The 9,766-nt window shown below is 46.4% G+C and overlaps 3 protein-coding genes across 5 annotated transcripts; 2 read left to right on the top strand and 1 right to left on the bottom strand.

Moving 5' to 3' along the window:
• The first annotated feature begins 427 nt into the window (after positions 1–427).
• On the top strand, positions 428–3,478 carry LOC113208096 (lariat debranching enzyme). Of its 3 annotated transcripts, none has more exons than XM_052264545.1 (11): positions 428–660; positions 918–1,046; positions 1,126–1,199; positions 1,268–1,559; positions 1,683–1,783; positions 1,862–1,988; positions 2,063–2,280; positions 2,382–2,503; positions 2,611–2,798; positions 2,878–3,154; positions 3,344–3,478. In XM_052264545.1, exons 2-11 carry the CDS (start codon positions 924–926, stop codon positions 3,421–3,423), a joined length of 1,602 nt encoding a protein of 533 aa, XP_052120505.1. In that variant the 5' UTR covers positions 428–660; positions 918–923; the 3' UTR covers positions 3,424–3,478. The 3 variants fall into 3 exon arrangements, with proteins under 3 accessions (XP_052120505.1, XP_026280737.1, XP_026280746.1); XM_026424952.2 differs by having other exon boundaries at positions 429–842; XM_026424961.2 differs by lacking the exon at positions 428–660 and having other exon boundaries at positions 990–1,046; positions 1,402–1,559.
• Positions 3,479–4,033: 555 nt separating this feature from the next.
• Positions 4,034–5,157, top strand: LOC113208114 (NHP2-like protein 1 homolog). The gene is made up of 3 exons (XM_026424982.2): positions 4,034–4,211; positions 4,501–4,618; positions 4,727–5,157. The coding sequence occupies exons 1-3, from the start codon at positions 4,209–4,211 to the stop codon at positions 4,987–4,989; spliced, it is 384 nt and encodes a 127-aa protein (XP_026280767.1). The 5' UTR covers positions 4,034–4,208; the 3' UTR covers positions 4,990–5,157.
• On the bottom strand, positions 5,155–9,760 carry LOC113208105 (nascent polypeptide-associated complex subunit alpha, muscle-specific form-like). The gene is made up of 2 exons (XM_026424971.2): positions 9,584–9,760; positions 5,155–8,123 (listed from the first exon to the last, which is right to left on the bottom strand). Exon 2 carries the CDS (start codon positions 8,117–8,119, stop codon positions 5,279–5,281), a length of 2,841 nt encoding a protein of 946 aa, XP_026280756.1. The 5' UTR covers positions 8,120–8,123; positions 9,584–9,760; the 3' UTR covers positions 5,155–5,278.
• Between the last annotated feature and the right edge of the window lie 6 nt (positions 9,761–9,766).

Raw genomic sequence — 9,766 nt, 5'->3', positions numbered from 1 at the left:
GGGGGGGTCCTCAGCTGTACTCAGCTGGGGCGAGTTTCTTGTCAACAGACATGAGGAGCCCGCGATGTCTGCATTTGGCATCCAGTCTGTGTATCACTGGGGGGTTTAGATAATCATCCTGGCTTTAGATTACGCCGATAAACACTCTGCTTCAGTTCTTTTCCTGTCCTCTCTCGCCCCTTCTTCTCCCCGCCTCTCACACGAAAGGACACAAACATTTATTTATTTTGAAAACCTTAAGGATGAAGTAAAAAACCATCGCACATTTCTTGAAGATATAACGATGTCTTAACGAGACCCGGCTTTGTAAAGGGACTGATGAGCACAACCAAGGAATGAACTCGGAATGACAATCAAAAACTCCTGTAGATATACAACCAAACCTTCACGTGAGCTTGCTTGGTTGCCTACTTAAAACGCCCTGCTACAAACGTGATACCACACACCACTTTCGGAACTCCTGCCGAATGATTCCTAGCTATTTTGATTCTACTTACACTTGATCGCGAACATTTACTTCCATATCATTTATTTATTTGGTATAAAAGTGGTACTTTCTCTAGCTCGTGAATATAAACGTTTAGACCATCGCTGCTCAGGAGACGTTTATACGTCTCCTGGGTGGCAGCATTGAGTGTGTTTGTTTTTAAAAGAAGATAGGTTAGTTTGGATATAGTTTCCTTGAAGTCGTTTCCCAGCACATAGTAAAGCAAAAAATATGCTCGAAAGAAATAAAAAAGTAATAACTTAACCAATGAAGCACTTATTTCTTGGTATAGCTCAAATAACGTCGATCAATTTATGTTTAGTTCGTTTACACAAATAAGTAAAACTTCCCAGAGGTAGTTGACTTGTGTTTTTATAATGTTGATTTTTCTGAGAATGTTTTCCCAGAAATAACGGTGTATATTTTACAGATCATAATGAAAATTGCGGTAGAAGGTTGTGCTCATGGTGAACTTGAGAAAATATATGACACTATTGCATACTTGGAACAGAAAGAAGGTGTCAAAGTTGACCTGTTAATTTGCTGCGGAGACTTTCAGGTACCAACACTTTTCACATTGCTTAAAGAGGACGATTTGGGAGTTGGGAGGTTTTATTCTGTTATTTTTGCTCTTACAGTCAACTCGCAACACTCAGGACTTAGAATGTATGGCAGTGCCAATCAAGTATCGAGATATTTGTACATTTTATAAGTAAGTGCCTGAGCTGTTTTGGTTTTCTTTATTTTGCTGTTGTAGCTAAATATTTTCTTCCCCTCAAGATATTATTCAGGAGAAAAAATTGCCCCAATTTTAACAATTTTCATCGGAGGAAATCATGAAGCCTCAAATTATTTGAGTGAATTGGCTTATGGAGGATGGGTAGCTCCAAACATTTATTATTTGGGCTATGCAGGTGTCATTCAGGTTGCTGGGATTCGCATTGCTGGTCTCTCAGGAATCTTCAAAGGACGAGATTTCAAAATGGGTCACTTTGAAAAAGCACCATTTTCTAGCTCTTCAATGAGAAGTGTCTATCACATCCGCAACTTGGAAGTGTTTCGTCTGAAGCAGGTATATTTGTTTATTGTTTCTGTTTATTTAAGTTGTATGTGAATTTTAATGTATTCAAATTATACATCCTTACTGTCAGGATTTTATGTGTCACTTTGATGGAATAGAGACTCAAATTTACAGATTTCAGGCAAACTTGATATTGCCTTATCACATGACTGGCCCCGTGGTGTTTGTCATCATGGGAATATGAAGCAGCTCCTAAGATTCAAACCCTTTTTTGAGTAAGTCTTATAATGCATTGAGAGGTAAAAAATTATTTTCAATCGCATGTTTATTATTTGCATCTTGTGAAATTTCAGAGAGGATATAAAAAATAACATTCTTGGAAGTCAGCCAGCTGAAGAGCTTCTCAACCTCTTGAAACCAACCTACTGGTTTTCTGCACACTTACATTGTAAATTCTCAGCATTGATTCGTCATATTTCAGTAAGTGAATTTTATACTATCCTCTACCCCCTTTTTTGGGTTGTGAGATTTAATTGACTAATTTTCTATTTCAGGAGGATGACGCTGACACTACTTCTACTAAATTTCTAGCCCTCGACAAATGTCTCCCGAAGAGGCGTTTCCTGCAAATTCTTAATATTCCCCATGATGAGGATAAAGAAATTGCATTAGAATATGATTTAGAATGGCTTTCAATTCTTTCACTTACAAACCATCTTTTATCAGTAAAACAAACACAAAACTATATGCCTGGACCAGGTGGCAATGGACGGTATTTATCTCTTCTCCCTTTAACTAACTGATCAATTTTATCTCTGAAATGATAAAATTGATTTCTAAAAGCCTGAGTTTCAATTGAGTTTTGTTTTCCAGATGGATGTTTACACCGACAAAAGAAGAGAAGGATCTTATTCTTAAAAAGTTTGCAGATAATCTCAAAATACCAACAAATTTTATTCGCACAGTGCAAGCATATGACTCATCAAGCAGCTCGGGTATTTTTATTTATTTTTTAAATGTTTTGCTTTTTGTCATGCTCCTTTTTTTTCCCCTAGTGTTTCTGGTAGAAGTTTTATTTTAATCTAACCTTTATGTTGATTAGGACATGAGCATGGACATGGACAACCAACAGCTCAACTGAATCCCCAAACTACATTTTTTTGTGATCTCCTTGGAATTGATGACCCTATTGCTCTACTACTTAAAGAAGAAGGAAATTTTCAATCTGTAGAACTTCCTCTCTACTCAACCAATGCTGTATCCTGTTTAAACCAACCTGTTCCCCACAATGTATGTATGCACATGTCCAACATGTTAATCTTACATGTATGAAGCTAGCCAACTTCAGTTTCCAACTCCAACTTTGCAGACTTTACCCGAAGTGGAAAGAATTGGAGGTGATGACTCAGATCGCATTGAAGCTGCATCTTCAAAACCAACACTCCACGGGATGAAATTACCTAGCCCTAAGTTATCGGGCCTAGTTTTACCTCCTCCAACACACAAGGAAGAAGATTTGCCATTAGAAGATAGTCTCAATGAATTTGATACTGTACAAGAAAAAGAAAGTAGACTGAATCCAGAACCATCTGCTGAGAACCCTATAATTGAATCAAGGACACCAGCCGAATCTGATGTTGTGAACTGTGAGTAGAATTTTACTTGATGTTTCATACACCATTCAATTTGGTGGCAACTGGTCCAAATTAAGCAATTCTGAAAACTGAACAGTGCTTATATTACTCATTCTTTACCACTCTCTGAAGTGGTATTTAGTGGTAGATGGAATGAGTACTTTCTTATCTATTTTTTTAAGTATTGTATTCTTCCTACAGCTGGTCAGGGGCCACTTGCAAAGAAATTCAAGAGAAGAAATCAAGCATTATACTCATCTACTGACAATGATGATGTTTAACTGTACCTGTATCAAAATGCTAAAATATACATTTTCCACTCTTAACTCGATTGAATTCCGTAACGTGTTTTTTTATTATTAGTCTTTTATTAAATTTAAAACTTTATCCTGCTACTAATTTTCTCACATCACACAATCACCACCTGCTTCACACCTCTGTGACTTTGAACTGGAGCGCGGGCAGCGCGGGGTAACAACTCAACGTCTAGCAGGGCTATCACGTTCCCCTGCGTCCGCGTTCCGTTTCCCCAGCTAGACGGTTCCGTTCCTCCCATCCCACTGTTGCCGCAGTTCCAATGCCTTCATTATTTCACTAATTCGATCAATTCAACATTTCATATTAACTCAGAATAGACACCCAATGTACTAGAGATTAACTGGAGGCCGGGAACAGCATGACAGAGAAGCATCGGCAAGTAATCTATAATATTGTCAGGCATGAGAAGTCTGGCAACAGTGAGAACGGGAGGAACGAACCGTTTAGCAGGGTTCCATTCCCCCAATGAAAGGAGAACGTGATAGCCCTGTATTTCTCATACCAATGAGAAGACCATCTGTGACCAGTCCTTGAGGCACACCTGGTTCATGTCGCTCGTTAGGAACATACCCACGCATAGCGCACGCACATGCACGCTCGCCCGTCGTCGAAGTGAAGTGTTTATTCGCGTTTACGTTGTGATCACGTTTTAGAGCTGTCTTAATTTCATCCTCCGTGAAGCGATCGAAAGTCGCAGAGAGGCTTTGAAGTATTTCGTCCCTGATATTGAATATACAACAGTATTGAAATGGTAAGTAAATTTTGTGTGAGAGAGAATCTCAATAAAGACTTTGCAGAGTGGGCCCACGTGTGGAGAGGTTACCGGCACGAGGTTGCCGTTTATTTTGCAATTTTTTTTTACCACCGGCTAGGTTTTCCGCTTTATTATTCCATATTTTATATCTAATCATCAACCTGTGCCGAATTGTAGATTGAACTAAGCCTCTGAGACGCTCGCGTGGAGGTTTTTGCACTAGTCTTACTACTGTTTACTAAGTCCATGTTTCAACTTTTTGATGTTTTGTACATTTTCTCCTCAGACCGAAGAAGTGAACCCCAAGGCCTACCCTCTGGCTGATGCCACCCTCACTGCCAAGATTCTCAATCTTGTCCAGCAAGCTATGAACTATAAGCAGCTGCGCAAAGGAGCTAATGAAGGTAATCCTTGCCAAGTTATCTTTTCTTTAACTCTTGAACGCTTTCAAGAGATGTTTTCGAGAAGGGTATTTTTGTTTGTTCCTTAAATCTTTCCGGTTTATGTTGCAGCCACTAAAACACTGAACAGAGGTCTTTCTGAATTCATCATCATGGCTGCTGACGCAGAGCCTCTTGAAATCATTCTGCATCTTCCACTTCTTTGCGAAGATAAAAACGTGCCATATGTGTTTGTGCGATCAAAGCAAGCTTTAGGACGTGCTTGTGGTGTGTCAAGGCCAGTGGTTGCTGTGTCTGTCACCGTTAATGAAGGATCTCAACTTAAACCTCAAATTACTGCTATTCAGCAAGAGATTGAACGCTTGTTGGTTTGATTAATTAAGTGACATGGAGTGGCCATTATAACCACAATTTCCTTAAGTTTAATTTGGTGTTAATTTGCCAGTGAAGGCTTTTTTTTTTTTTTATAATTGTGTGATGAAATTGTGCCTAATGGATGCGAAAGTGTTTTATGGACATGTTTATTAAATAAGAAATGGTGATCTTGATTAATTTATTGACCAATCCTCATCATACAAAAAAGTAATTTAAAAAAAGACTTGTTTCATTTACCACATTAATGATCTTGGTAAACAGGTGAACATAACTGAATCAAAACTACAATTACACTGATTTATTGAAACACTGGACTAGTTCAATATGCCGTCTCAGAGCATGTTTAGTTTCAAAGCGTCCATGATCGCAATTGGCACACTGGTAAATTGCGGTGTTGTGCACAACAGTTCGGTGCACTTTAAGAAGTGAAATTGTCTTGAAGATCGCTCCACAAACAAAGCATGTTTTGTTGGGGTGGCGTTTTATGTGACTCAACACATGAAAAACGAGTGTCTGGGTATATCTTGCGTTAAAGTTGCAAAAGTTGCAAGCACGCAACGAACTCCCCTCCACCTTTCTCGTATGGTCTTGGATAGTCCTCTCTAGCCATGGTTGCTGCCCTGATTGGGGTAAAGAAATGACAGGCCGCCGCGAGGGCGTTTTCCTCTTGACAGCGGCGGTGGCTGTGCTGCTCTTGGAACCAGAGCCAGTGGGAGTGCGGGCGTGCACAACGCGGGTCTTCTTCGACGCCGGGCCCGCGCGCTGGCGCGCTGGCGCTGACCTCTTGGTGGCGGCGGAGGGGGGGCGGCCGCGACGGGGTCCCGGCGCACATGAAGGATCTTCGAGTTTGGGCACCAGTAGGGGTCGGGGCGGTTCAGGGGTGGAAGGGGCGGCCACAGCACCCGTCTGCTGGCGGGACGCGGGACGCGGGCGCGCCAGTCTCAGTTGGCGGACTGGGGGAAGTTCTGAGGAGCCTGCCTCTCCCGCCACCAGCTCTCCGTCCTGAGCCCCCAAGGCCACGGGGAAGTCCAGATGCTCCTCCAGAAAGCCGATGAGGTTGAGGGGGACCAGGGCTTCCATGAGTTCACGGTGCTCCGATGGCTCCAGGGGCGGTGGAGTGATGGAGCAGCGGCTGGTCTCTGAGGTGGCAGAGCGGAGCTGCTGCTTGCTGGAGGAGGCAGCCCGCGAGCGGGGCCTCAGAGAATGGCGAGGAGTCACCGCCCCTTCCCCCTGGAGTTCTTCACTTGCCACTGGCGTTACAAGGGCGTTATCTTCTTGCTCTTTAACTGCTGGGTGCGCAACGGGTTGCTCTTCTTTAACCGTCAGTTGAGCAAGGGGATGCTCGTCTTGAACCACGAGTTGGGTAGGCGGCTGCTCCAAGGGGGTTTCTCCGAGCGGGGGCGAGGCGTTGGCGGCCGTGCGTGGCCTCTTCCTGGACGCGGGCCCCGGGCGTGCGGACCGTTTGCACGTACGACGAGAAGGGCGTGCCGGGGTATCTTCATCCCCAGCAGTGGCGCCGTCCTGGGGTTGGGGTGGCACTTCAGGGGCGGCACGGTCAGAGGGGGGTGAAGTGGTACCATCCCCTGATAGTGCTGCGCGTACTGCCGAGGCGCCATCCTGGAGTTTGGGAGGCCCTTCTGGGGCGGCATGATCAGAGGGGTGTGACGTGGTATCATCCCCTGGTGGTGCTGCGAGTGCAACGGCGCCGTCCTCGGGTTGAGGTGGCACTTCAGGGGCGGCACTGTCAGAGGGGTGTTTCGTAGTATCATCCCCTGGCGGTGCTGGAAGTATTGCAGTGGCGCCGTCCTGGAGTTGGGGAGGCCCTTCTGGGGTGGCACGGCCAGAGGGGTGCGTCGTGGTATCATCCCCCGATGGTACTAGGTGTACCGGAGCGGTGCCGCTTTTGGATGGCTCCGGGGCGGCCATCCGGTGAGTGAGAGCGAGGTTCTCTTCGGAGGTCGAAGTGATGTCATATATCTCGCCTGTCTCCAATTCGACTTGGGGTGAGTCCGGGGAAGCTGGCTTGCTGATAGGCTTTAAAATGGATACGTACTTCCTGGTGTTTGAATTTGGCGCTGAGCCAACGCGCGGCTTGGGGTGGGGGCGGGCAAGCATGGGGGCGGCACGGGTTTTAGAGGTCTTCTGGCGGCGAGGGAGGGCAGGCTTTTGACAGGGGCGGGTACTGGTGCTACTCCTTTTCCGGGCCAAGATTAAGGACGCCCGTCGGCTGTCGGGCGTCCTGCTTTTGATGGTGGGGGCGATCACTTCGTTTAAGGTCGTTGATGTGACCTCGGCTCGGCACACAGGGTCTGGATTGTTCTTGGCGCCACTCGCGGCGACCGCCGGGCCGAGCGAGGCGGGCGAGGGCGGTGTCGCGGCCGGCTCCAGCGGCGGAGAGGCCGAGTTGAGGGTGGGCACGGGGGCGGCTGAGACGGCTGCTCCAGGGTTCGGAGCGTGGCCAACCAGCCCCGCGGGCGCGAACGGGCTCGGCCCGCGCACCAAGGGCACCGGCTCGGGCTGTCGAGGGCGCATCAGGATGAATGACACGTTGGGCTGCTGGAACGACGGGCCGACCGGGCCGTTCGAAGGGCGGAAACGGCAGGGCTGTTGAAGGCCGAGCTGAGGACCGGCCGGCCAAGTCAGCGGGCCGAGCCGAATTTTCGGAGGTCCTGCCAGGAAGGGCCGAGGGCTGATGTCGCTCACGTAGGGCAGCGGGCTGATCATCTCGGTGAGCGCAGGGGCACTGACCACGGGGGGCAGTGTGCTGACCAGCTCGCTGGGCGCAGTGGTGCTGGGCGCAGGGGGCAGCGTCCGGAGCCTCTCGCTGAACGCAGGGGCGCTGACCACGGGGGGCTGCGGCTCGACCACGCTCGGTACAGGGACGAGCTGGGATGGGGCGGCGCTCTCAACAAATCCCGCAACATCTTCAGCACCGTGGATCGACTCGACCTCGCAATCCGAATCGAGGGTGATGATTTCCGGTTGCGACACCTCATCTTCCAGCTCGGCGTGTTCTAGTTTGTTGTGCTCCAGGAGCTCCTTCGCGAGGCCGAACCTTCGCATACACAACATGCAGCGGTAGGCCGTCAGGTAGTATTTCACCTTGTCCACATGCTCCTGCTCCATCATGGACCTGTAACACGACAGGCACAGGCATAGTTTTAGGCCACGCCTACAATAAAATCCGAAGTGTCGTTAGCGCCGTGTGGTAGGCAAACCAACATACACTGCACAAGGTAAAACTGGCAAAACTTAAAATAGCATGTCTAAAGATCAACAGGTATCTCACTGCAAACACTGTAAGACGCCATAACTATTTCATTTTTAAAAGTTGGTCAAAAAACAATCAAGCAGTAAACTTGTATACTATGTCAACAAAATTATATTAAATGGTAGTCCAAGGAATTACTGTATTCACAAGTGCACTAAAATTATTGCCTTTTTCAATGCACTTTATTAAACTGATAAAGTCTTATGGTACTGTAATAAATTTTTTAGAAGTATTTTAAACAACAGATTAATATATGACATTATGTGACATTTAAATTAAAACTTAGAAATGAAAATTTATACATTTTCAACATGGGTTGCTCTTTTACACCATCACAACAAATTATTTCTGTTTCAAGCATTAACACGTTCCCACAATACGGTCACGCTCCCATGTTAAATCATAGGGACCAAAAATGAGCCGCAGGGAACGTGTTAATTTTGACACCTGGTCCTTCTTCTAATTTTGATACCAAGTAGCAGAGCATTTTCATAATTGAGATATCAATTATTTGTCACAATATTACCTTGTCGCTGAGACATTTTTTCTTCCAATAATCTTGACAAGAATTTGACATCATAATGGTGACACAGTGATGTCATAGTGACATGGTCATTGAGACATCCCACTGATATCAATTGTCACCGCAATATTCCAGTGATAACAAATTTTTGTCAATATTAATTGAGGAAAACATGTCAAAGCTTTGTCAAAGTGAAAAGGTATTTTGTGGCAGATAATTGAAGTGAGTGTGATTATTTGTGAGAATGCTCTGCTGCTGGAGTGGTCAAGGCGTTTATGGTGCTGCGGCTCCCCTCAGCGCCCGCCGCATATGCAACCCAACGTGCACCCATCGCTCTAAGGGCGAGGGGAAAGAGGGCGAGGGGACGAGCGAGCTACAATGCGAGTTACAAGCGTGATACCGCCAGCACTATCACCGATAAAGCAAGGATTCAAGGCGGTATTCCCCTGGCCACGAGATAGTGAATAAACTATAAGAAGTCGAGAGCCTTTGGCGGCTAGCTGCGAAGCTCCGCCAATGTTAAGAAGACAAAGTGAACAGGACATTGACATCAAGAAAGTGGCACGTTGGGAAATGTATTTAAATTCCCTTAGCACGAAAAAGCTATCACTTGCTATCACAGCACAAATCAACGCAGAGAAATACCCGCAGTTACAAACATGAGTGAGGTTATGTGAGGGTCCTATCTGAGCTGATGGTCCCAAGCAAGGATAAGGGAGATCGCAAAGACAACAACCTCGACGGTACGCACTGAAGAAAATTCAGAACACGGCAATGACAATCACGAAAATTCACTCACCGGCGGATATCCTCACGGCGTAACGCTTCTCTCTCGTTCAACACGGGATCACCTCGGGAAGCACAGACACAGCCAACAGAACCTGCACCGCGCGCGGCCACACGAGAAGTGTTTGTTGACGTTCGGCGGCGCGAGCGCGACGAGCCGGTGGCGGCGAGGGCGGGCGAGGGTTGGGGGCGGGGC

Source organism: Frankliniella occidentalis, unplaced genomic scaffold (assembly GCF_000697945.3).
Source record: "Frankliniella occidentalis isolate FOCC.00 unplaced genomic scaffold, Focc_3.1 Scaffold20, whole genome shotgun sequence".
NCBI classification, from domain to species: domain Eukaryota; kingdom Metazoa; phylum Arthropoda; class Insecta; order Thysanoptera; family Thripidae; genus Frankliniella; species Frankliniella occidentalis.
Note: the sequence above shows the minus strand (reverse complement) of the source record. Positions and strands in the feature narration are given on the sequence as shown.

Excerpts from the sequence above, each read along its gene's own strand:
- LOC113208096 (XM_052264545.1), top strand. The coding sequence starts at position 924 with ATGAAAATTGCGGTAGAAGGTTGTGCTCATGGTGAACTTGAGAAAATA. Across the intron at positions 1,047-1,125 it reads TTTGCTGCGGAGACTTTCAG|TCAACTCGCAACACTCAGGA; the intron begins GTACCAACACTT and ends TTGCTCTTACAG. Across the intron at positions 2,504-2,610 it reads TGACTCATCAAGCAGCTCGG|GACATGAGCATGGACATGGA; the intron begins GTATTTTTATTT and ends TATGTTGATTAG.
- LOC113208114 (XM_026424982.2), top strand. Across the intron at positions 4,619-4,726 it reads GCGCAAAGGAGCTAATGAAG|CCACTAAAACACTGAACAGA; the intron begins GTAATCCTTGCC and ends TTTATGTTGCAG.
- LOC113208105 (XM_026424971.2), bottom strand. The coding sequence starts at position 8,119 with ATGATGGAGCAGGAGCATGTGGACAAGGTGAAATACTACCTGACGGCC.